General features: G+C 48.2%; 1 protein-coding gene across 3 annotated transcripts in view; it reads left to right on the top strand.

The window, feature by feature from the left end:
• The window catches only part of cuedc1b (CUE domain containing 1b), a 173,818-nt gene that overhangs the window by 98,808 nt on the left and 48,598 nt on the right, over positions 1-26,412 (top strand). For 2 of the 3 annotated variants that reach the window (XR_011587243.1, XM_070857052.1), the window contains exon 3: positions 24,986-25,635. Coding sequence is in view for 2 of the 3 variants with exons in the window: in XM_070857052.1 (XP_070713153.1) it covers positions 25,327-25,635 (309 nt within the window). In the remaining variant the exon portion in view is untranslated. Of the gene's footprint in view, positions 1-14,801; positions 14,840-24,985; positions 25,636-26,412 lie in introns of those variants that run through there. The other variant, XM_070857053.1, reaches the window with a different exon arrangement.

Below are 26,412 nucleotides of genomic sequence, written 5' to 3'. Positions count from 1 at the left end.
TTTTGGCACTGCCTAAAGGTATCATATTTGTGGTTTGTCTGCTTTCAATAGTAAAGTCTGTTGTTCACGTCACAGTAGAGTTGTTTGAGTGAAGCAGTGACAACAGCACGGTGCTGGTTCTGATTGTGATAGGACGAGCCCACATGCACTGATTAGCATCAGAAAGGCAACCCTGGGGTACTGATGAGAGAGAGAGAGATGTGCCTGGCCTATCTCGCAAGTGATGTGATGGTTGGAGACTCTGATGTCACCAAGTACCATCTGCTTTTGTCACGTGCTCGCAACGTTGGGTGGGATGGGAATCGGACGAGTGATTTATTTTTTGCCAGGACAACTTGTCCTCTGCTGCAGAGTCTAAGTCAGTGTTCTCTCGCTGAGGGAATGTGCTGAGCCATCGCGACCCTGGCTCAAACTGCTGATGGGAAGCAACATGGCAGTGGGCCAAGTGCCTAGTTGTTTCAATAAACATCCTGCATTTCTGTTACACTGGGCTGGCTGTGTACACCCAGCATATTTGGTCTTCATTTCTGCCGTTGGATTCTTGCTCACGCACTTCTCGCACTGTAACATGTAAACCTGCCAAAGAAAATGTCCTCCGTATTTACAGTACTCGCGTCTTGGCATGGACATGGTGACACTGTAAACATCACACTTTAAAGTCTGTTCTCCAAACACAGGAACAGGAGGAGGCCATTCAATTCAATTAGATCATGGATGATCTGCATCATAGCTCCATCCACCCACCTTGGTTCTGTATGAGTCTCGTAGGCGGTCCCTCGAACGAGCATGCCTTGCTTCCACGAGAGTTCACAGATGGTTGAATGAAGGACCCGATGTTCCAGTCCTGAACTCCAGTTGAGGGGGTGGAAGATGCCTGTGCGTGGAATCTTTTTGACGTGTGGTGACCGTTGCACACCAGCCACCACACGGGCTCGACAGAGCTAGGCCTTTATCCAGTGGCAAGGGTTAACCAGGGCGACTGGAGACCTGCTCTGCTGCACGGACCCAGTGCGCACACACCTATCACAGTGTGGGCAGGCCCGTGCTGCCCCTGGGCCCCCGGCTCTTCTGGGCCCCGTACCCTCATTCGCCGCACCTCCGCCCACCTTGTTCCAGGGCCCGGCGCTCCAGCTCTATTTATGGCCCCGAGTAGAACAATGTCAGAGCACGCAATTCTGCCCAATGTTGGGATATTGCCACAAACTTTAGCATATTCATCGCTCAGCAACAGGAGCAGGCCATTCAGCCCTTCGAGCTTGTCACGCCATTCAGTTAGATCATGGCTGATCTGTATCTAAACTCCATCGACCCGCCTTGGTTCCGTAACCCTCAACACCCTTGCCCAACAAAATCTATCCATCTTAGTTTTGAATTGTTCAATTGGCCTCCAGCCTCAACAGCTTTGTGAGGGAGCGAGTTCCAGACTTCCACTGCCCTTTGTGTGAAGAAGTTCTGAAAATGACTTCATATTTTTTGAATAGTTTGTTTTGAAAACTTGAATCGGGTAGAGTTCACTTAAAGGGTACTGCTGTCACTTTTTTTAAACAAAGGTTTATTTCCAGACTGAAATTCTGTTGGAATCCAGATTGCGACATTGCATTCCTGGGATAAGAGGGTCGTCCTATGAGGAGAGAGTGTGTAGATTGGGCCGACACTCTCGAGTTTAGAAGAATGAGAGGCGATCACATTGAAACATATAGGATGCTGAGAGGTTGTTTCCCCTGGCTGGAGAGTCTAAAACAAGGGGGCACAGTCTCGGGATAAGGGGTCGGCCATTTAAGACTGAGCTGCGGAGGAACTTCTTCACTCGGAGGGTTGTGAATCTTTTTATAATTCTCTACCCCAGAGAGCTGTGGGTGCTGAATTGTTGAGTGTGTTCAAGGCTGAGATCGAAAGAGTTTTGGACTCTCGGGCTCCGATATTGGTGGCCTCGCTGTCCACTGCTGCCGCGTTTTGCCGCCGGTCTCCCCTCGGTGCCAGTTTCCACTCGGGCTGCAGCCGGCGGGAGGGGAGTACCGCCAGGAACCGGCGGCAAAGCAGTGCAAGCGGCCTGCCGAGCTGCCGGATTGGTGCAGGCGGGAGTCGGCGACAGCAGGGGGAAGGACCGCTGCTTGGAGGCAGGTCTAACCCCGACGGTAAGTACGAAGACCTGTGGGGTGGGGGGGTGGGGAAAGATTCGTGAACATCTTTTAATTATTTTTTTCAAATTATTTATTTATTTTTTTAAACAGCGTCTTACCTGGATGGGCTCCCCTGAAGGTCGTCCGGTGTTTTATTTATTTATTTATTTTTGGTGATTTTTTTTTTATTTTCAGCTCCTCTACCCTCCCTGGCCCCGACTCCACCCTCAGAGACACTTGGGCGGCAAGTGCATTTGCCGCCGAGATTGAGAGCTCCCGCCCGCTGCTGCCCAAATTGACGCCGAAAGCCGTTATTTTGCTGCTGGGCGGCACTGCCACCTCTTTTAGAGGGATCTTCCTGGCAATGTCCATACAATAGTACATTTGAAGATGTTTAGGGTGAAAAAAACAGCTATAGATTCGGTTAAAGGAACACATATGGATTATGCTAATGCAAGCTGCCTACTGTATCAAGATATAGTCTTGGGATAAGGGCTAGGCCATTTAGGACTGATGAGGAGAAACGTCTTCACTCAGAGTTGTTAGTTAACCTGTGGAATTCCCTGCCGCAGAGAGTTGTTGATGCCAGTTCATTGGATATATTCACGAGGGGGTTAGATATGGCCCTTACGGCTAAGGGGATCAAGGGGTATGGAGAGAAAGCAGGAAAGGGGCACTGAGGGAATGATCAGCCATGATCTTATTGAATGGCGGTGCAGGCTCGAAGGGCCGAATGGCCTACTCCTGCACCTATTTTCTATGTTTCTATGTATGCCCAAAACTGAATCAGAAATAGAATCAATAGACATGCAGACTCATGCAGCCCAATCTCTCGGCGGTCCTTTGGGCAGTCCTTGGCTTTCACCAATTTCGGGCCCGAGGAATATGGAGATCTGGCAGGAAAGTGGAGTTGAGGTAGAAGATCAGCCATGCTATCAAATGGCGGAGCAGGCTTGAGGGGCCGTATGACCTACTCCTGCTCCTAATTCTTATATTCCCTCCGCTGCCCCTCCCCCAGCACCCAAATCATATCGGCCCATCTCCTTCCTGCAGTGTAGTCTGGGGAGGGTGACATCATTGTGGCCAGTACTTGCAGATGTGCACTGGTGTGCGAGATTGACAAAGTTGACTGGTGCAGAATACTCCATTCAGGAGTTGGTATTTTTGTGGATATTTGTGGGGCTCAACGATTCCGATCCTGATTCAGGAAAGACCCTGAGTTATAACCTCTTGGTGAAGGTGAAAAATGAGACGATTTCCTTCTCTTCACAAAATGGCACATGGAGTCCAGCAAGCCAGCTATTATTATCATATTTTTTATATAGTATTATATATTTTTGGGGGGCTAGTTAACATCTTAAGATGAAGTGGGACCCCTACACTTACTGCTTTCTACTTGAGGCAAGGTGGTTTCCTTGGGCTCAAGTTTCGGCCTGAGTTGCTCCTATTTTTTTGGAGCAACTAGTTTAGAATGGAGTATCTTAGAAATTGCAATTCTCGGCATTTAGTTTGCTCCAATTCTAGCGAGTTAGAATAGTTTAGTTTCAGAACTTTTTTTTGTTCAAAAGGGGACGTTACCAGCCATTTACGCCTGTTTTGCAAGTTTAGGCAGCAAAAACTTACTCCAAACTAATTTAGAATGGAGTAGGTGTAGATTTTTGTACGCTCAGGAAAAACCTTGCCTGCATTTTAAGAATTAGGCGCAGGGAGCAAGAGATGGCGGGGGAGGGGAGGGAAGTTCGGGGATTTTACAAGCATTATACACTTCACTTTTACCAATAAAGAGCCATCATGAATAATAAATGATAAATAAATCAATAAAAAATAAATTAAGTTTTCCTACCCCTCTGAAGCAGCGGCAGCAGGTACCGAGCTGCGATATTTCGGCCGTTCGGCCGGGGGATAGGGAAGACCTGAAAAGCACCGCGAGGGAGGGAGAGCCAGCCAGCCAGTTTGAAAATTTAATTTGTACTTCAAGTATGGGTGCTGCATTATCAACACCATGGATTATGCAATGGTTCTCCATCAATTCACAGCATAGGAGTGTCATAGCCCGTAGGCTGATGGGCAGGAGGCCTTGCGTCAACAATATCGAGCCAGGCGCTCATACCTGGACATGAGCGAGGTTGTTTGTGTCAAAAGTTTCGGCAAAGAAGTTGCCGTTGAGATCTGTGATACGCTGAGAGCAGATTTACAGCCCAGAAGCAGAACACCGACTGCCTTGTCTGTTGAAGTGAAGGTAACCGCTGCACTTTCCTTCTATGCCTCGGGATCATTTCAAGCTACGACTGGAGATGTGTGTGCCATCTCTCAACGTGCAATACATGCCTGCGTTTACCAGGTCACGGCTGCACTGTATGCGCGGAGGAATGACTTCATCAAGTTCCCAATGACCGGCCAAGCAATGCATGACAGGGCTGTGGACTTCTCCAGGATTGCCGGCTTCCCAAAGGTACAGGGCCCACATCGCCTTGCGAGCACCTGTGGAGGATGCCGAGCAGTACAGGAATAGAAAAGGTTTCCACTCCATCAATGTGCAGCTCGTGTGTGACGACAAGCAGCGCATCATGTCAGTCGATGCGAGATACCCAGCAGCTCATCCGTGAACGCTTCAACTGCTGATGCCTGAGGGCTCAGCGACAACTGTTCTGCATGGACATGTTTATTTTTTTGGAGTTGTTCCTATGTTGTGTTGTGTTAATGATTCAGTTTTAATGTAAAAATATTTTATTGAAAAGTTCACGTTAGTGTAATAAAATATTTCTTGTATCAAACTTTACTTTAATATGACTCTTTAAGATCACTTTAAAAACTTTAAGATCACGTATAAACTTGTAAAGTTACAAAGCAATTTCAATGTGAATAATCTTACACTCTTAAGATCACTGAAACTTCAAGATCACTTTTTAGGTGCAAAATTAAGTAACTTAAAAATGTGAGAGCATTTACACTATAAGATCACTTAAAAACCCTAAGATCACTCATAAGTTGTAAAGTTACAAAACTTACAAAATAATTTCAATTTGAAAAAAGTTGCTACAGTTACATCAAGAACAAAAGCAGCAAAGAAAGGCTGGAACCATCTCTCCTCCACATCTCGGTAAATGTTCACTTCTTCATGGGGGTGTAATTTGATTGGCCGGGCTGTGTGCCCTTACTGCAGCAGCTACCTCACACCCAGGCCCTCCCTGATGGCCTGTGCCGTCACTTGCACTGGGTGTAAATTGCTGCATTACACCAGCAGCACCGCTGGGAGCCGCAACGTCGGAATCTGTGAAACCATAGAATGTGCCACCAGAACCTATGCAAGGGTTTGAAACACTGATATCGTTGATGTGAGCTCATAAATATTAAGTTCTAAGGTATCCTCTGAAGACATTTCAGTCCACGCCTGCAGCCACCCTTGGTCTGGATCGTCCGCTTCTGGTTCTTCTTCTGTATGTTCAGGATTGACATCATCTTCTGCAAAATATATCAGAACAGTCAAATGGTTAGCAGCACAGGGGGTGCAGGATGGGTGGCATGAGTACTCTCTCACATAGCAGGCCAGGCAGCAGGTTGATTTGAAGGGCCACGATGCATTTTCAGGACTTGCCCTCTCCCTCGCGTGTGCAGTTCTGATTGCTTTTCTCCATGTACGACTCATCAAAGCAGCGACCCTCTGTTCTAAGGGTGTCAGTGGATGCAGATTTGGCACGCCTCCTGTTCGAGTTCTTTCCCTTTTGTTGTGGGCCAATTTCTTCTGCAAAGATTAAAATATAATTTTTTACAGAGTGCGTCTTTCTGCAGGGTGGGACATATGGTTACATTTACAATTTAGATTCCATTGAAAAATGAAAATATTATTTACACTAACTACTTGACCAAGGTCGTGCCATTTCTCTTTACACTGGCTTCCATTTCTCCTGGTATGCACCACTGCGCAGTAATCTTCTGCAACTTGGTTCCAGCATTTCCTCACTTCTTTGGATGGCACTTTTATGCGACCTCTGTTGCTGGTATCCAGCTCCTGCCATCTCTGCTCAATGACATTAACTAGTGTCTCCACTTCCTCATGCAAGAAATTCTTCATTCTTGGTGGACGTTGTTCCATTGCTGTATTGAATTGGCACTCTGATTTTTCAAAACACACAGTCCTTATTTTGCATGCACCTATGCAGCGCTTGTTCTGGTAGTTTAGCAGCAATAAACAGCACTCACTGATTCCAGCAGGAGATTTCTTCCACAGTACTGCTAACAGCACTCCTTCAGGCACAAAAAATCAGTCAGAAGCCTTTGCACAGCTCCACAAAACCAAAAATCACTCTTCCGCATGTACCTTTAAAGATGGCTGATTGCCAATGTTTCTTTGCCACTGCGCATGTGCGCATGCTCCAACGCGCAACGCTGCCGGCACTCAAAATGACACTGGGCTCTAGCCCCGCCCCCCTGCTGGCAGTTCTTCCTCGCAACGCCTTTGCCCCGCCCCCAGCAGCTCCTGCTGCGCCGCATCGAGCTGGAAACGGCCCGACATATATCCGAGAATTGCAAAATATTTGGCGCAATTTCTGTTCCACAAATTAGGCGGGCCTCTCCGATGTGTGCTGTTTCAGCAGGGGTCCGAAACTTAAGCCCCTTGTGTGTGGGGCTTTACCAGCTTTCAAAAGCAGGGTGTTTAATTCCTAATAGTGCCCATCCCCTTCCCATGCAGGCAATTGTTGGAACCAATATTCCCATCCTATGCTGAATGTTTGTGGTGCTGCGGACATCTGGAGAGCCGTTAGGGTCTTGGTTCTCTGCAATATGACGTTTCCTCCTGCCTCAGGAATCGTGTGTCTCACCCATTCCAACTCGGAAGAGATTTTTCTTTGAGCGTGTGTTCATAAATCGAGCTTTCTGGCATAGCTCCATAACATTTTCCAGTTCTCCCAGGTCCCTTAACTTGTAATTGGAAACCGGCAACAAGAGAGAAAATAAAAGAACATTGGCCTTAAGTGGCTGAATTATAGGAAGAGAGCGAGCTGGTTTGATTGTCTCCAGCGAGAGGTGCAGGCAAACGACGAGCCTTTTGCACAGGTAAAAAAACGTGCCGAGCCGCTTGACTGATAAACTTTGCGAGTGATGAGCTGTCTTCACGGAGGAGCTGCAGCAAAGCATTCTTTCTGTTTTAGGTCTTGTATCACAGTGCAGGCTTGCTGCTGTGTGACTGACTGTCCATTAAAGCCACAGCGTACAGTGGGAGTTAGCATGTTAACTTTTACCCTTAGTGTCGAATCCAGTCTCTTGCGTCGACCTCTGTTTCATAGTTGCTGTTCTTCTGAGTTCTGTCCTGCCCGTGTCGAATTTGCCATCAGCTTTTCAATGGAATGAGGCTAGATTTATCGCTAATTTAAAAAGAAGTCTGTCTCATTGTATTCATTGCACTCTGAAATTATCTTTCCCCCCCCCCCCCCCCACCCTCAAAGGCTGTGGACTCTGGGGCAATTGGAGTTTTCAAGACTGAAATCAATAGATTTTTGTTCGGTTCGGGCATCGAGGGATTATGGAGCCACAGCAGGTAAATGGAGCTGAGGTACAGATCAGTCGTGATCTGATTGAATGGCGGAACAGGCCCGAGGGGCTGAATGGTCTACTCCTGCTCCTGTCTGTGTGTGTCTCTTTCTGGCTCTCTCGAAACCAATTCATTCCGGAGTGCAGACCAGACCACTCACCGATAATCCCAGCGACACTCAATAGTACGAAGTGGTGTGGGCGATCATAGGCGGTCCCTCCAGCGAGGATGACTTGCCTCCACATGAGTTCACAAATGTTTCATTTGAAGGACCCGATATTCCAGTCCTGAACTCCAGTTGAGGAGATGGAAGATGCCTGTGCGTGGATTTTTATTAACGTATGGTGACCGTTGCACACCAGCCACTACATGGGCTTGACAGAGCTAGGCCTTTATCCAGTGGCAAGAGTTAACCAGGACGACTGGAGACCTGCTCTGCTGCACGGACCTAGTGCGCACACATATCGCAGTGTGGGCTGGCCCCGTGCTGCCCCTGGGCCCCGTACGCTCATTTGCCGCACCTCCGCCACGATCTCTCACCGCACTTCCGCGCCAAACATTCGCCGAACCTCCGTCACAATCACCCACCAAATCTCATCACTCCTCCGGCCCGATCACTCGTCGCAAGTCCGCCTCAACCTTTCCGCTCCTCTGCTGTACTAGGGCCCAACCAATGTTCCTGCCCACGCTCCAAGTGTGGGCTATACTGTCCATTGCGCCTGCAATATTCTCTGTCCCCAGCCACAAAAACGAGGAAACCGGGACAGCCACCTATTCCGTGAGGCCTCCGCTCCCACCGGATTTCCAAGTGTTTGCTCCGTAGGTGGAATCAGGCCTGGGCCTTTAGTAAGGCACAGGCTCAGCACGGAGGTGCAGGTGAGGCAGGAGGTGATAATCCCGGCTCTCCCACTTCAGTGAGGCAACCTGCCCAACAACAACAACAACAACTTGTATTTAAATAGCACCTTTAACATAGTGAAACGTCCCGGGGAGCTTCACAGAAATATTATGAGATTTTAAAAAAATTGACACGAAGCCGCAGAAGTAGAAATTAGCGCAGGTGACCAAAAGCTTTATCAAAGAGAGGCAGAGAGGTTTAGGCAGGGAGCTCCAGAGCTTGGGCCCTAGGCAACAGAAGGCACGGCAACCAATGGTTGAGCGATTATAATCAGGACTGCTCAAAAGGGCAGAATTAGAGGAGCGCAGATATCTCTGGGTGGGGGTAGGGGGAGCAGGGGTTGTGGGGCTGGAGGAGATTACAGAGATAGGGAGGGATGAGGCCATGGAGGGATTTGAAAATAAGGATGAGAATTTTGAAATCGAGATGTTGCTTAACCGGGAGCCAATGTAGGTCGGCGAGCACAGACAGTGCACCTTCCAACAGACACTTTGCTCTGTGGCGGGATCAGGTTCATAGAGGACCTTTGTCTTTCGGATGTTTAGCGTAAGGCCCATGTTCTCGTACGCCTCGGTGCAGGTGTTGACGATGGCTTGGAGTTCGGCCTCCGAGTGTGTGCAGACGCAAGCGTCGTCTGCGTACTGTAGTTCGATGGCGGAGGATGGGACAACCTTGGATCTAGCCTGGAGGTGTTGGAGATTGAACAGATTCCCATCCGTTCTATAACTTAGATCCACTCCGGCGGGGAGCTTGTTGAGCATGAGATGTAGCATTGCAGCAAGGAAGATCGAGAAGAGAGTTGGTGCGACTACTCAGCCTTGCTTGACCCCGGCCTGGACGTGGATTGGGTCTGTGGTGGATCCATTGGTCAGGATCACGGTTTGCATGTCATCATAGAGTAGATAGAGGATGGTGACAAACCTTTTGAGGGCAGCCGAAACGGAGGAGGATGCTCCATAATCCCTCATGGTTGATAGTGTCAAAGGCCTTTTGTGAGGTCAAAGGCGGCCATGTACAAGGGTTGTTGCTGTTCCCTGCATTTCTCTTGTAGTTGTCTCGTGGTGAAGATCATGTCCGTTGTACCCCTCAGTGGACGGAACCCGCATTGTGACTCTGAGAGGAAGAGTTCTTCAGCCACAGGGAGAAGATGGTTGAGGAGGATTATTGCAGTTGAAGAGCAACAGGAGCAGATGGAATTCTTGCCGAAGCACTAAAGCATGGCGGAGAAGCACTATTGGCATGAATACATGACCCAATTTCTATTATCTGGAAGGAGGAGAATGTGCCAGGAGGTATCGGGGACGCCGTAATCGTGACCATCTTCAAAAAAGAAGACATCCGACTGCGGTAACTACAGAGGAATCTCCCTGCTGTTGGCCACAAGGAAAATCATTGGTGCGAGTTAGGACACGGGCAGCCGAGTTTTGGATCAACTCTAGTTTACGTAGGGTAGAATGTGGGATGGGGATGGTGGGGGCTGACCTGGAAAAGCTGGTGATCGGACTTTACTGGGACCCTACAGACTGGAGCCTCTGGGATTCCAGGACGTAGCTCAACGATCACTGCTGGCATATGATAAATAATTTCTCCTCACATAATCTTTAGGGCTTTGCGTTAGCCTAGATTATGTCCTCAAGTCTTTTTTTATGACTTGAATCCATTAACCCTGTGCTCCCAGTCTGGCGATGCCTCGTTTAAAAAAAAAAAAAAAAAATTCCTCATTTTCAAATCCTTCCATGGCCTCGCCCCTCCCTATCTCCGTAACCTCCTCCAACCTCCCGAGATCTCTGCACTCCTCCAATTCTGGCCTCTTTTCATTGCTACTCCATTGGCGGCCATGCCTTCAGCCGCCTGAGAACTAAGCTCTGGAATTCCCTCCCTTAACCTCTCTGCCTCTCTCCCTCTCTTTCCTCCTTTAAGACGCTCCTTAAAACTCACCTCTTTGACCTGTCCTGCTGTCTCCTTATGCGGCTCGGTGTCAAATTTTGTTTGATAATCGCTCCTGTGAAGCGTCTTGGAATGTTTTACTACATTAAAGATGCTATATAAATGCAAGTTGTTGTTGAGCCTACAACCTCTGACCCAGGAGCAAGAATGCCAACAATTGAGCCAAACTGACACACCAGTTGGTCTCATTTGGAGCAGCGGGTGGGGCCCTGGAGTTCGCCTCAGCAAGGGGCAAATCAGCCAGGCTTCCCCTGGGCAGTCGTCCAGTGACCAACTGGAAATCTGTGCACGTGTCCATCAGGCGAGGGCTGTGATGGTCCTCCACAGTCAATAGGCCACTGGCACGCATGGGAATTCCGCTAACTGAAGACTGGCCATTTGGGTAAGGCACTCGAGAGAGAGAGAGAGAGAGAGAGAGAGTTCCTGGTGCCAGTGGAACTGTATCCCAGCTAACCTTTTGGAGTGCTAAGTGTAAGGGAAGGAATGATACTCAATAAATGCTGGGGAGGTGAAATAGCGAACCTACTTGAGCCAATGAGAACAGACAGGGTCACGAGAATGGCATTGGTGTTCACCTATTCGTGGTTGTCGTGGTAACATCTGTGGAGTCACACCCAACTTCCCTGTAACTCGGACTCCATCTTGCACTGTAAATAATAGTGAACATTTAAAATGATGTCCAGCCAGGATGAGGAGGAAAATCCAATTAAAGGCGTATCCCATGTGCGTTTTGGACAGGGCCACCATTTTGATTTTGTGAACTAATCGCCACTTGTGAAGGATTTTTTTTAACAGAATTATTGACATTCCAGGTGAATGGAGGGAGATAAAACTTTTCTGAGATTGGCCGGGGATGGGGAGAGAAAGCACAGAGCGAGTGTAACTCTTCACCTGGATGTGCGATGCCTCGACTTGGGAGTGGTTGGTGCCCATTGTGGGCACTCCCCAGCCCTGACATCCCTTCGACACGCATCCACCAGAGGTTTTATCCTGTTCTTTATGTGGGCACGTTGGAGCACACTGAATGGTCAAACACTGAGGGGGCCGCGGGGTGCTGCATCCCCTGCATCACATGCGACAGAAACTCTCTCACTCAACAATTACCCTTCCTGATTAAACTAGCAGAATGGCCCCTGTATTTGCAGCAGTGATGACTACATATGATGTCTCACCTCTGCATTTAAGAGGATGCTAGATAAACACATGCGGGAAACAGGAACAGAAGGGTATGTTGATGGGGTTAGATGAAGTAGTGTGGGAAGCAGCTCATGTGGAACACATATCGCAGTGTGGGCTGGCCCGTGCTGCCCCTGGCCCCGAACTCACGCCTCTTCTGGGCCCCGATCACGTCCCTCTACAATCTCTCGCCGCTTCTTCGCCCGACCTCGCCGCTCCTGCTGTACCTGCCCACGCTTCAATCACCGACCTGGACCTTGATGACATCCAAGACCTAACTCTGTCAAGCCCGTGTGGTGGCTGGTGTGCAACGACCACCACACGTTTTTTTAAAAAAAAATCCACGCACAGGCATCTTCCACCCTTCAAGATTTAGTTCGGGATCCGGAATATTAGGTCCTTCATTGAAGCACCTGTAAACTTTTTGATGTGGAAGCAAGTCCTCCTCAATTCGAGGGACTGCCTATGATGATAATGATGTGGAACATAAGTACTGGCATGGTCCCATTGGGCCGAATGGCCTGTTTGTGTGCTGTACATTCAATGTAATGACTACACTGCAGCATTCCTGGTACCTTCTACTTGGAGGACAATTGTGGGAAATTATATCTTTAAGTACCTGAACTTTGTTGGTTTCCCTTTTCTGTTAACTAAACATAAGAACAGGAATAGGCCATTGAGCCTCTCAAGCCTGTTCTGCCATTTAATGAGATAATGGCTGATCTGTGACCTAACTATACACCCCCGCCTTTGGCCCATATCCCCCAATACCTTTAGTTTACAGAAAGCTATCAATCTCCAATTTAAAATTAACAATTGATCCAGCATCAGTCACCTGATCTAGCATCGATTGTTGGTGAAATAAAACCATTTGTTCCTTGAACGTTAGTGCATTTTGTTTTAACTGCCCAGTGAAGTGATCTGTCACACGGACGACAGGTGAATAATGAGAGTTCACACAGCTTCCAGCAACGAATCTAAAGGGTGTTGTAAGATTCCTTTCCCGGGGTAACTCGTTTCCAGAGAATCAACAGGACAGCTCTGCCAATGACTGGGAGTTCCAGGAATTCCTTCTATCAGGCACAAGTGCATGTAATGCTCCTGAGATCTGGCAGGACTGTCGTATGAGGAGAGATTGGGTCGACTAGGCTTGTACTCACCAGAGTTTAGAAGAATGAGAGGGGATCTCATTGAAACGTATATAATTCTGACCGGGTTGGACAGACTGAAGGTGGGGAAGATGTTTCCCCTGGCTGTGGGAAGTCTAGAACAAGGGGTCACAGACTCAGGATACGGGCTAGGAAATTTAGGACCGAGATGAGGAGAAATGTTTTCACTCAGAGGGTGGGGCACCTGTGGAATTCTCTCTACCACGGAAGGCTGTGGAAGCCAAGTCACTGAATATATTTAAGAGGAAGATATAGATTTCTAGAAACAAAAAGCATCAAGGGGTATGGGGGAAAAGCGGGAATATGGTGTTGAGATAGAGGATAAGCCATGATCATATTGAATGGCGGTGCAGGCTCGAAGGGCCGAATGGCCTACTCCTGCTCCTATTTTCTATGTTTCAAACTGTGAAAGAACTCTCTGAGCAATGACATCTGTTGCTTTTTGGGGTGGGGCAGCGTTGAATACAGCAGTCAGTGAAACTCATTGTGAGTGTGGTGAAATTTTCTTCAAACCAAAGATCCGTCTGTGTGTTCAGATGGACATTAAAGATCCCACAGCACCGCTCAAAAGAAGAGCAGGGATTTCACTTTTGAGTCCTGGCCAACTCAGAAGTGAGTTGCTAACTAACCAGCAGCACTGCAAACAGATGAAGTGGTTGCTCTCATTGCTCTTTCTGAGATCTTTCGTACACACAGTCTCGCTTGCCCGTAAAACAACAGTGCCTGCACTTCAAAAGTAATGACTCTGGAAGCACTGGCGATGTTTCTGAGAAATGTGATATGGTGATATCGTTGGCTTTTTTTTTTTCTCTCACTGTGTTTTTCTTTCTCATTCATGTGTGGGGTGGGTTTGTTTTCCTTGGAACAGAGGAGGCTGAGGGGAGATTTAACTGAGGTGTGTCAAATTATCAGGGGCCTCGATAGAGTGGAGAGGAAACAGCTGTGAAATCATCTCTTTTTGATGTGGAAGCAAGTCATCCTTGATACGAGAGACCGCCTACAGCTGTCCCTTAGCAGAGGGGTCAACAACCAGGGGGCATAGATTTAAAGTAGTTGGTCGAAGGATTAGAGGGGAGATGAGGAAGAATTTCTTCACCCAGAGGGTGATGAGGGTCTGGAACTCACGGCCTGAAAGGGTGGCAGAGGCAGAAACCCTCACCGCATTTAAAAAGGTGCTTGAATATGCACTTAAAGAGCCATAATAGCAACAGCTTGTATTTATATAGCGCCTGTAACATAGTCAAACGTCCCAAAGCGCTTCACAGGAGCATTACGCGATAAAAAAATTTGACACCAAGCCGCTTAAGTAGGAATTAAGCACAGGCGACCAAAAACTTGGTCAAAGAGGTAGGTTTTAAGGAGCGTCTTGAAGGAGGAAAGAGAGGCAGAGGGGTTTCGGCAGGGAGTTCCAGAGCTTGGGGCCTAGGCAACAGAAGGCACGGCCACCAATGGTTGAGCGATTATAATCAGGGATGCTCAAGAGGGCAGAATTAGAGGAGCGCAGACATCGAGGTGGGGAGGGAGAGGGGACAGTTGTGGGGCTGGAGGAGATTACAGAGATGGGGGGGGGGGGGGGGGGATGATTACAGAGATAGGGAGGGCGAGGTCCCCTACAGGGCTACGGACCATATGCTGGAAGGTGGGATTAGGCTGGGTAGTGCGTTTTAGACCAGCACCAACACGATGGGCCGAATGGCCTCCTTTGGTGTCGTAATTTTTCCATGATTCTAGTCTACAATTGTCTTTTTCTCTGCTCATTCGCTCTATCTTTCTCGCCCTTTCGCTCTGTCTCTTTCTGCCTCTTTTTCTCTTTTTGTAGGTATCTTTCTCTTTGTATCTCTTTCTCTCTTTCAGTCTCTCTATCTCTCCTTTTTGATGTCCATCCCGGGCCAGGCTGAAGTGTTTACAAGTATCTTCAGCCAAAAGTGGGCGATTCTGCTCGGCCTCTTCCCGAGGCAAGGTCCTCGCCATCGTAGATGCCAATGCCCAGCCGATTCAGGTAACTTCACAGGACACGAAGATGTGTTCGAGTGCACTGGACACGGCGGAGGCCAAGGGCCCTGATAACATCTCAGCTGCAGTGCTGAAGACCTGTGCACCAGAACTAGTTGCAATCCGCAGCCAATGCAACTGTGACACTTGCTTTTGCCCGACAGTGGGGGATATTGCCCAGGTCTGTCCCATCCGCAAAAAAAACAGTACAAGTCTAACTCGACGAAATATCGCCCTGTCAGCCTCCTCCTAATCATCAGCAAAATGATGGCAAGGATCGTCACCAATGCCATCAAGTGACACTTAATCACCAATTACTTAAAATCACCAAAATCCAGGTCGCTGATTGGAGAGTGGGCAGGTACAGCAGGAGCGAGGCGAAGGAGCGGCAAGAGATTGCAGAGCGATGTGATCGAGGCCCAGAAGAGGGGAGGGTCTAGGGGCAGCACGGGCCAGCCCACACTGCGATATGTGAGCACACCAGGTCCGTGCAGCAGAGCTGGTCTCCAGTCGTCTTGGTTCATCCTTGTCACTGGACTTAGACCTATCTCTGTCAAGCCCGTGTGGTGGCTGGTGTGCAACAGCCACCCCATGTTAAAACAAATCCACGCACAGGCATCTTCCACCCTTCAGTGGCCCAGAAATCCCGGCCTCCCCAGGTCCGTATGGAGTGTGTACGCTCCCGGGAAGAAACATAGAACATAGAAATATAGAAAATAGGTGCAGGAGGAGGCCATTCGGCCCTTCGAGCCTGCACCGCCATTCAATAAGATCATGGCTGATCATTCCTTCAGTACCCCTTTCCTGCTTTCTCTCTTGATCCCCTTAACCGTAAGAGCCATATCTAACTCTCTCTTGAATATATCCAATGAACTGGCATCAACAACTCTCTGTGGCAGGGTATTCCACAGGTTAACAACTCTCTGAGTGAAGAAGTTTCTTCTCCATCTCAGTCCTAAATGGCCTACCCCTTACCCTAAGACTATGTCCCCTGGTTCTGGACTTCCCCAACATTGGGAACATTCTTCCCCCATCTAACCTGTCCAGTTTCGTCAGAATCTTATTTGTTTCTATGAGATTCCCTCTCATCCTTCTAAACTCCAGTGAATAAAGGTCCAGTTGATCCAGTCTCTCCTCATATGACAGCCCAGTCATCCTTGGAATCAGTCTGGTGAACCTTCGCTGCACTCCCTCACTAGCAAGAACGTCTTTCCTCTGACTAGGAGACCAAAACTGAACACACTATTCCAGGTGAGGCCTCACTAAGGCCCTGTACAACTGCAGTAAGACCTCCCTGCTTCTATATTCAAATCCCCTAGCTATGAAGGCCAACATACCATTTACCGCCTACTGTACCTGCTTGCCCACTTTCAGTGACTGATGAACCATGACACCCAGGTCTCGTTGCACCTCCCCTTTTCCTAGTCTGCCGCCATTCAGATAATATTCTGCCTTCGTGTTTTTGCCCCCAAAATGGATAACCTCACATTTATCCACACTATACTGCATCTGCCATGCATTTGCCCACTCACCTAACCTGTCCAGCTCACACCGCCACCCAGTTTAGTATCATCTGCAAACTTGGAGATATTACACTCTATTCCTTCATCCAAATCGTTAATGTATATTGTAAAGAGCTGGGGTCCCAGCACTGAGCCCTGCGGGACTCCACTAGTCACTGCCTGCCATTCTGAAAAAGATCCGTTTATCCCGATTCTCTGCTTCCTGTCTGCCAACCAGTTCCCTATCCACATCAGTATATTACCCCCAATATCATGTGCTTTGATTTTGCACAACAATCTCTTGTGCGGGACCTTGTCAAAAGCCTTCTGAAAGTCCAAATACACCTCATCCACTGGTTCTCCCTTGTCCACTCTGCTAGTTACATCCTCAAAAAATTCCAGAAGATTTGTAGAGCATGATTTCCCTTTCTTAAATCCATGCTGACTTGATCCGATCCTGTCACCGCTTTCCAAATGGGCTGCTATTTCGTCCTTCATGATCGATTCCAACATTTTCCCCACAACTGATGTCAAGCTAACCGGCCTATAATTACCTGTTTTCTCTCTCCCTCCTTTTTTAAAAAGTGGTGGTACCTTAGCTACCCTCCAGTCCATGGGAAATAATCCAGAGTCGATAGACTGTTGGAAAATGATCACCAATGCATCCACTATTTCTAGGGCCACTTCCTTGAGCACTCTGGGATGCAGACTATCAGACTCTGGGGATTTATCGGCCTTCAATCCCATCAATTTCCCGCCAAATAAAGATATCCTTCAGTTCCTTCTTCTCACTAGATCCACTGTCCCCTAGTATCTTTGGAAGGTTATTTGTATCTTCCTTCGTGAAGACAGAACCAAAGTATTGGTTCAATTCGTCTGCCATTTCTTTGTTCCCCATTATAAATTCACCTGAATCCGACTGTAAGGGACCTACATTTGTCTTTACTAATCTTTTTCTCTTCACATATTTATAGAAGCTTTTGCAGTCAGTTTTTATATTCCCTGCAAGCTTCCTCTCATACTCTATTTTCCCCCTCTTAATTAAACCCTTAGTCCTCCTCTGTTGTATTCTAAATTTCTCCCAGTCCTCAGGTTTGTTGCTTTTTCTAGCCAATTTATATGCCTCTTCCTTGGCTTTAACACGATCCTTAATTTCCTTTGTTAGCCATGGTTGAGCCACCTTCCCAGTTTTATTTTTACTCCAGACAGGGATGTACATTTGCTGAAGTTCATCCATGTGATCTTTAAATGTTTGCCATTGCCTATCCACCGTCAACCCTTTTAGTATCGTTTGCCAGTCTATTCTAGCCAATTCACGCCTCATACCGTCGAAGTTATCTTTCCTTAAGTTCAGGACCCTAGTTTCCCAATTAACTTTGTCACTCTCCATCTTAATAAGGAATTCTATCATATTATGGTCACTTTTCCCCAAGGGGCCTCGCACAACAAGATTGCTAATTAGTCCCTTCTCATTACACATCACCCAGTCTAGGATGGCCAGCTCCCTGGTTGGTTCCTCGATATATTGGTCGAGAAAACCATCCCTAATACACTCCAGGAAATCCTCCTCCACCGCATTGCTACCAGTTATGTTAACCCAATACTGTCGCCCATGATTACTGCTGTACCTTTATTGCACGCATCCCTTATTTCTTGTTTGATAATGTCCCCAACCTCACTACTCACTGTGCAGCGGAGCCAGCCACGGTACCATGAATTGGCCGCTGCTGCTCTCCTCTGATGAGTCACGCCCTCAACAGTACCTAAAGCGGTGTATCTGTTTTGCAGGGGGATGACCGCAGGGGATCCCTGCACTACCTTCCTTGTACTGCTCTTCCTGTTGGTCTTCCATTCCCTATCTGGCTGTGTACCCTTTACCTGCAGTAAGACCAACTCACTAAACGTGTTATTCACGTCACTCTCAGCATCGTGCATGCTCCAGAGTGAATCCACCCGCAGCTCCAGTTTCCGCAACGCAGTTCGTCAGGAGCTGGAGGCGGATACACTTCCCGCACACGTTGTCAGGGACACCGGAGGCGTCCCTGATTTCCCACATAATACAGGAGGAGCATAACACGTGTCCGAGCTCTCCTGCCATGACTTAACCCTTAGATACACTTAAATTGGCAACAACAATGCTAAATGCATCGCTAAAGCCTGCTTTCAGCGCACGATGCGCATGCACTGAAAAACGGCTTTTCCGATCTGTCAAGTTGGAGCTTGACAGATCCTCCGCATTTCGGCAACCAGGACATTGGCATAGGCAAGATTGCGGTATTTACCCATCTCTTGCCCAGCGGATGTCCTGAAAACTCTTGCGCCTGATAGAAGCAGGCACATAGCCTACATTTACAGGCGTTAAGAGTTTTAAAACATACAAAAACATAATAAAATAAAAATTTTAAAACACATTTTATTGTTAAAAACCCTGCCCACTAAGTTAAGTTTATTTTAAACCATAAATTAAAAAGCTTTTTAAAAAATCGGGGAAATATATATTTTTTAATGACATAAGTAACTTGAATTTAACTTAATGTTAAATATGTGGTGTATTTTTTCTATTTTTTATTTGTGTTTTGGGTGTTTGGGAGCTGTTTTTGAATCATGATGGGAACACCAGTCACGTTCTTTTCGGGAAGGTGAATGCTGGGTTATGACTAAGGCACAGGTGGTTTAGTGTAGCCTGACATCCCACAGATTTGTAAACTTATTGGAGGTTGTTTTAATTTTTTTTTATTGCCAGGCGAAAAATGGGAGACAGCAGCCCCGTTACACCTCGTTTTATTTTCTCTTCCCGACAATGAAATTGCCCCCACTATGTGTCGTGTGACTTGCTCTCCAATTACCACGATTTGGCCTCACAAAATTCCCACTGGCAGGGAAAATACCGGTTTCTCAGCAGTGGCTCAGTGGGTAGCACACTCACCTCTGAGTCAGAAGGTTGTAGGTTCAAGTCCCACTCCAGGGACTTGAGCACAAAAATCTGGGCTCACTCTCCAATGCAGTGCCACACTGTCGGAGGTGCCATCGTTCGGATGAGATGTTAAACCGAGACCCCCTCTGGTCTCTCAGGTGGACGTAAAAGTCCCCATGGCACTATTTCGAAGGAGAGCAAGGGGAGTTATCCCTGGTGTCCTGGCCAATATTCATTCCTCAATCAACATAACAAAAACAGATTGTCCGATCATTATCACATTGCTGTTTGTGGGAGCTTGCTGTGCACAAATTGGCTGCCGCGTTTCCCACATTACAACAGAGACTCCACTCCAAAAATGCTTCATTGGCAGTAAAGCACGTTGATATGTCCGGTGGTCGTGAAAGGCGCTATATAAATGCAAGACTTTCTTACTTGTCCTAATGATGCTACGATGAGCTTGGCAAGGATACAGGCCAGCCCGGAGCGGGCTGTCTTGTTCCATTGTTCACAGCGAGAGCTCACAAGTGCTCGGTTCATGAGCTGAATGCAATCCAGTTGGAACTTTAAAAAAAAAAATTCAAATTATAAAGAAATTCTCAGCAGTGGACAAAAGCAATATGCAAAGCAACGAGAGGGGATTCACACGATCTCCGGTCACGATGGTTGAAAAGGTTCTGTCAGCGATATTGTGGTTCACTCCGGGACCCAGCGGGTTGGCACTGGTCTTAGCACGAGACACAAGCAACGCTTTGTTCGCCTCGCACTGCAGTTGGGCTTCACTTCTGCATGGTCGCCTCGATTTACAGCCTCTGCAATCTCGCGCGCTCCACAAGCTAGGAGCTGCTTGCTGCAGGCAACGTGGAGCCCAGCATCCCTGAAATTTTGTCTGTTGAGCACAAGGCGGGAGGAGGGACGTCCGCTGGGCACTCTTGGCGTTGCCGAGCAACGCGGGCTCTGCAGCTTGCGAGCCAACCAGCGAGTCAATGTGTGTGTGTCGTAGCTCCGTCCTGTGTGTGCGAGGTATGCTGCAGGAAATGAGACGTGCCTGGCCATCGGCTGGGCGTGTTCTCTTTCAGACCCGGGCTTCCATCATCATCATCATAGGCAGTCCCTCGAAATGAGCAAGACTCACTTCCACTCTGAGTTCTCAGGTGACTGAACAGCCCAATACAGGAATTACAGTCTCTGTCACAGGTGGGACAGACAGTGGTTGAAGGAAAGGGATGGTGGGGCTGGTTTGCCGTACGCTCCTTCCGCTGCCTGCGCTTGATTTCTGCATGCTCTCGGTGACGAGACTCGAGGTGCTCAGCGGCCTCCCGGATGCTCTTTCTCCATTTAGGGCGGTCTTTGGCCAGGGATTCCCAGGTGTTGGTTGAGATGTTGCATTTTAGCAAGGAGGCTTTGAAGGTGCTCACCTGGGGCTCGCTTGCTGTGTAAGAGTTCAGAGTAGAGCGCTTGTTTTGGGAGTCTCGTGTCGGGCATGTGGACAATGTGGCCCTGCCCAACGGAGCTGGCCGAGTGTGGTCAGTGCTTCGATGCTGGGGATGTTGGCCTGATCACCAACCAGTCTCACACTCTCACACTCTCACACTCTCACTCTCTCTCACTCTCTCTCACTCTCTCTCACTCTCTCTCACTCTCTCTCACTCTCTCTCACTCTCTCTCACTCTCTCTCACTCTCTCTCACTCTCTCTCACTCTCTCACACTCTCTCACACTCTCTCACACGCCTCAGCAAACCAAAGCTGCTCATCGCCAGGACTGTCCATGCACTCAGTGCTTTGTCAGCTCACTTGGTCAGAAGGCTTTCCAGCTCAATGGTGCGTTGGGGGGGCGGTGCAGCACAAAACCATGGTTCACATGAGACAAGATTGGCGTGTTGGTGGTTGAATACTGGACAGTTTCCCCTGGCAGAAATGGTTTCCCTCGCTCAGTCTTCCTGCAGCTAATTTGTTGTGTGCGAAAGACAAATATCTGATTGTTCCTTCTGGAAACAGTTGGATGCGACTCCTGTCTCAGCGGAAAGACAATCTGTCTATTAACCCTCGCCACTCCAGAAAGATCCTTTTAGGATGCTTTCCATTCATTAGCTGCTGCAGGCATTTCTGAACATAAATGTTCGGCTGCATATAGTTTTTTAAAAATGTATTTGTTCATGGGATGTGGGTGTCACTGGCGAGGCCAGTATTTATTGCCCATCCCTAATTGCCCTCGAGAAGGCAATGGTGAGCCGCCGCCTTGAACCGCTGTAGTCCGTGTGGTGAAGGTGCTCCCACAGTGCTGACGCTATTGTAGCGGTTTGGTACAACTGAGTGGCTCGCTGGGCCATTTCAAAGGGCAGTTAAGACTCCAGGTTTGGACCAGACCGGGTAAGGACGGCAGATTTCCTTCCCTAAAGGACATTCGTGAACCAGATGGGATTTTCCAACTGATGCTAGCTTTTTAATTCCAGATTTACTTAACTGAATTTAAATTCCCCAGCTGCCCCGTGGTGGTATCTGAACTCGAGTCTCCAGATTATTAGTCCGTGCCTCTGGATTACTGGTCCAGTAACATAACCACTGTGCTACAGTACCCCTAAAGCCACAAGTCCCAGCCAGGATTGGGTAATTAGATGCGTCAATCACTGCTATAAGTGACTGGGATTAATTTTATGCACATCATTTGCATCATGTAACTAACCGCAACTAACTGCACTCTGCTGGAGAAATCGCCCTGCTTTTATCGGGAGACTGCTGCAGTTTCGGTCATAAGTTCAGTTTGCTGTAGTTCTCCAAGATTCTTGTTTAAGTAGACTCTGTTTGCTGAGTAAGTAGACTACTTGCTGGGAGTCTTGCCAGAAGTCCTGGCCCACCTCCAACTCGTTGGCTGACCCGGTGGTGTCAATACTCACTTTGATAAAGAGAAATGCATAAAGCCAGAACACAACAACTTCTCTTCGTAGGCAGTCCCTCGTATCGAGGATGATTTGCTTCCACACCGAAAAGGGATGAGTTCACAGGTGTTTCAATGAAGGACCTAATATTCTAGGTCCCAAACTACATCCTGAAGGGCGGAAGATGCCTGTGCGTGGATTTTTTTTTTAACGTGGGGTGACCGTTGCACACCAGCCACCACACGGGCTCGACAGAGCCAGGTCTTGGTCCAGTGGCGAGGATTGACCAAGACGACTGGAGACCAAGCTCTGCTGCACGGAACCTATTGTGCACACATAGCGCAGAATATAACACCATCACAGTAAAAGAGTATTTTGGTAGCCGTGATGGTAGAGTATTGGCTTGTTATTTAGAGGGCAGAAGCTCAACTTCCAGCCTTAGTTATCATTTTGGACTCGGCTAACGCCTGCCACTGGTTTCAGCCAGCCAGCAAAGGAGAATTGCCGATGGTAGCAGAGTGCAGGGACACCCAGCTGGGGGTTGGGAGTCTACCTTGCTTCATAAAGTTACTGCTCTTGGCGGCCAATAGAAAACAGCATTAGTGGTTGTCATGGAGAAAGGCAAGTCCTCCCAGTGGAAGGCAAATCATGTGGAGCTGAGAATATTAAGACAGGGCATTGTGAAACTACAATAAAATGGCACTGGTGAGCTACAGGTCTGCACCTGCAGCAGCGAAGGGGGAGGAACAGAAGACTGAAGGGACTTGGCTTATAGTGAGCAGGCTGACTTCATGGAAGAATGTTCATTAAACCTTTTTCAGTTTTTTGCGTCAGAATGATGTAAATTGGTTTGAAATGGTCATGTCACTCCCTCATGATACCATCAAGATGAAAATTGACACACAAACTAACAGCTTTATTGTGTAATACTTCTAAGAGCCTGCCAATCTCTCTGTGCCATTTGTATGTCATGCAGCAATGTCTGGTGTTCATTGAGTCACTTTGATTATTGTAGGCACTACCAGAGGGCACTCAGTTCAGCAGTTCCCCCACCCTGCCCCACCTCTAGATTTTCTACTCTCCTGAAGAAGTTGGGCTAGAAATACGTCTCAGGCAGTGGCACAAAACGGGCGGTCTTAGATCGGCCCATTATACGCAGGGCCATGGAACTCAGTATCAGGCACTGCATGTAACGGGCCGCTCCAACACCACCCGTTTGGCACCACGGCCTGAGTGAGACGAATTTCTCGACCATTGTCTCTTGCTCTGGTACAATGTCATGGCCGATGGCTGCCGTCTGGTTCCTTGCCCAAATGGCCATCCATCATGTGCGCCAGTAGACAGTGTGTGTCAACAGTGGGGCAGGAGAGGAGGGGCCTGATCCTCTCCATAACCAATGTCTTTAACTGTCCACCAGATAGCGATCTCCAGTGGGAACCCCTGACTGATAGCCCCCCCCCACCCCCTCCGTAGTCCATGGGACTGAAGCCCAATAACAACACCCGAAATGCTCTCTCGGCACAGATCGGGGATCAAACATGGGATCTTCCTGTTCTCTTATGGCACCGTTGCATACCCAGCAGTTACATAAGAAATAGAAGCAGGAGTCGGCCATACAGCCCCTCGAGCCTGCTCCGCCATTTAATACGATCATGGCTGATCCGATCATGGACTCAGTTCCATTTCCCTGCCCGCTCCCCATAACCCCTTATTACCTTATTGGTTAAGAAACTGGCTATTTCTGTCTTAAGTATATTCAATGACCCAGCTTCCACAGCACTCTGGGGCAGCGAATTCCACAGGTTTACAACTCTGTGAGAGAAGAAATTCCTCCTCATCTCAGTTTTAAATGGGCGGCCCCTTATTCTAAGATTATGCCCCCTAGTTCTAGTCTCCCCTGTCAGTGGAAATATCCTCTCTGCATCCACCTTGTCACAGTTCTTTAGTTGAGATATCTGGTCCAGTAGTCTTTTATTAAGAGATGATATTCCCACGTTCGTGGAACCTCCAATCTTCTGTTCATTGTTCAATACATGTTACAAATCTACTATCCATTACTGGACACGCAACCAGAGGTGGCAAGTTCAAATCCCACCAGTTGCAAAATTAAACTCAATAAATTAGCTCAATTGTGGACGAGCGCCAGAAACAGTGATCATGAAAGCTGCTGGGTTGTTCAATAATGTCCTTCAGGGAAGGGAGCCTGTCACAGCTTTTAAATATTTGACTATGAATGGGCCCTGAAGTGGTCTAAGCCACTTGGGTGAACAAACAACTTCTACAAAAGAAGACCCACATTCTCGGGGCATCAAGAGATGGGTTTTGCCAGCACGCATTATATCCTGAGAGCAGAGTTTTAAAAAAAAAATGTATCTCTCATGACTTAGCATTGTGTCATCTGTGGCTCAGTGGGTAGCACCCTCGCCTCTGAGTCAGAAGGTTGTGGGTTCAAGTCCCACTCCAGGGAGTTGAGCACATAAATCTCGGCTGAAACTTCAGTGCAGTGCTGAGGGAGAGCTGCCCTGTTGGAGGTGCCGTCTTTCAGATGAGACAAACCGAGACGTCTCTCGGTTGGGTGTAAAAGACACTTTCGAAGAAGAGCAAAGGAGTTATCCCCGGCGTCCTGGCCAATATTTATCCCTCAATCAACATAACAAAAACAGATTATCTGGTCATTATCACATTGCTGTTTGTGGGAGCTTGCTGTGTGCAAACTGGCTGCCGCGTTTTCCACATTACAACAGTGACCACGCTCCAAAAGTACTCATTGGCTGTAAAGCGCTTTGAGACGTTCTGTGGTCGTGAAAGGCGCTACATAAATGCAAGTGTTTTAACATGAGGTCTTGTTTTTCTGTTACAGGTGTGTCGCTGACTCTTGGAGATGGCCTATGAGACTGTGCTACCTCCGAGGATTGGAATAGTATAGGATCCTTGCCGGTGTATTTTGCGTGCGAAGACTCTTGCTGTTCCGCCAAGCTGTTTTGCCCAGAAGCCCGCGATTGTGCAGCCTTGTTCATTTCACTATAAAGTATCTTGACTGCTCAGGCCGGGACTTTGCTGCCTCCCGTCTCCGAACGCCCGGGGGGGGGGCGGCGCGGGGTATGGCTTCGCCCCAGCTTTCCGAGTGAGCGCCCACGCACTCGCGAGGTTCCCACCATTTCACACTCCAGGCTCAGCAGGTTTCGAAAGACGTTCTTGAAAATGACCAGCCTCTTCCGGCGGAACAACAGCAACGGCAGCTCCAAGGGAGGCGGGGCCAACCCCGCTACGCAGCTGCTCAACAACGGCAGGCCACCGCGGCAGGTCCGCAGGCTGGAGTTCAACCAGGCCATGGAGGACTTCAAGGTCATGTTCCCAAACATGGACTACGACGTGATCGAGTGCGTCTTGAGAGCGAACAACGGAGCAGTGGACGCCACCATTGACCAGCTGCTGCAGATGAACCTCGACTGCGGATTTGACAACGGCTATGATGACAGCTCAGATTCTGACGACAGCATCCCTCCGGAGGTAAGCGCAGAACAGCAGCTTGCGAGAATGAGAGGTGGTCTTAGAAACCTAGAAAATAGGTGCAGGAGTAGGCCATTCGGCCCTTTCAATGAGTTCATGGCTGAACATGATCTTATTGAAACATATAAGATACTGAGGGGGCTCGATGAGGTCGAGGCAGAGAGAGCATGTTTCCACTCGTGGGGGGGAAGCTCGAAGTAGGGAGCAAAGCTTAAGAATAAGGGATCGCCCATTTAGAACTGATGAGGAATTTCTTCTCTGAGGGTCGTAAATCTGAGGAATTCTCCGAGAACTGTGGAGGCTGGGTCGTTGAATATATTTAAGGTGGAGATAGACAGATTTTTGAAAGATACGGGAGTGAAAGGTTATGGGGAGCGGGCGGGGAAGTGGAACTGAGCCCAAGATCAGATCAGCCATGATTTTATAGAATGGCGAAGCAGGCTCGAGGGGCCGAATGGCCTACTCCTGCTCCTATTTCCTATGTTCCTATGTATTTATATAGCACCTTTAATGAAGTGAAATGTCTCGAGGCGCTTCACAGGAGTATTATGAGACACACAAAAAATTTGACACCGAGCCAAAACAAGGAGAAATTACGGCAGGTGACCAAAAGCTTGGTCAAAGAGGTTGGTTTTAAGAAGCGTCTTAAAGATGGAAAGAGCGGTCGAGAGAGGTTTAGTCAGGGAGTTCCAGAGCTTAGAGCCGAGGCAACAGAAGGCACGGCCATTAATGGCCATTATCCACAGTCTGAGGATAAGGGGTAAGCCATTTAGGACC

This window comes from Pristiophorus japonicus, chromosome 16 (genome assembly GCF_044704955.1).
Source record: "Pristiophorus japonicus isolate sPriJap1 chromosome 16, sPriJap1.hap1, whole genome shotgun sequence".
Classification (NCBI taxonomy): domain Eukaryota; kingdom Metazoa; phylum Chordata; class Chondrichthyes; family Pristiophoridae; genus Pristiophorus; species Pristiophorus japonicus.
Note: the sequence above shows the minus strand (reverse complement) of the source record. Positions and strands in the feature narration are given on the sequence as shown.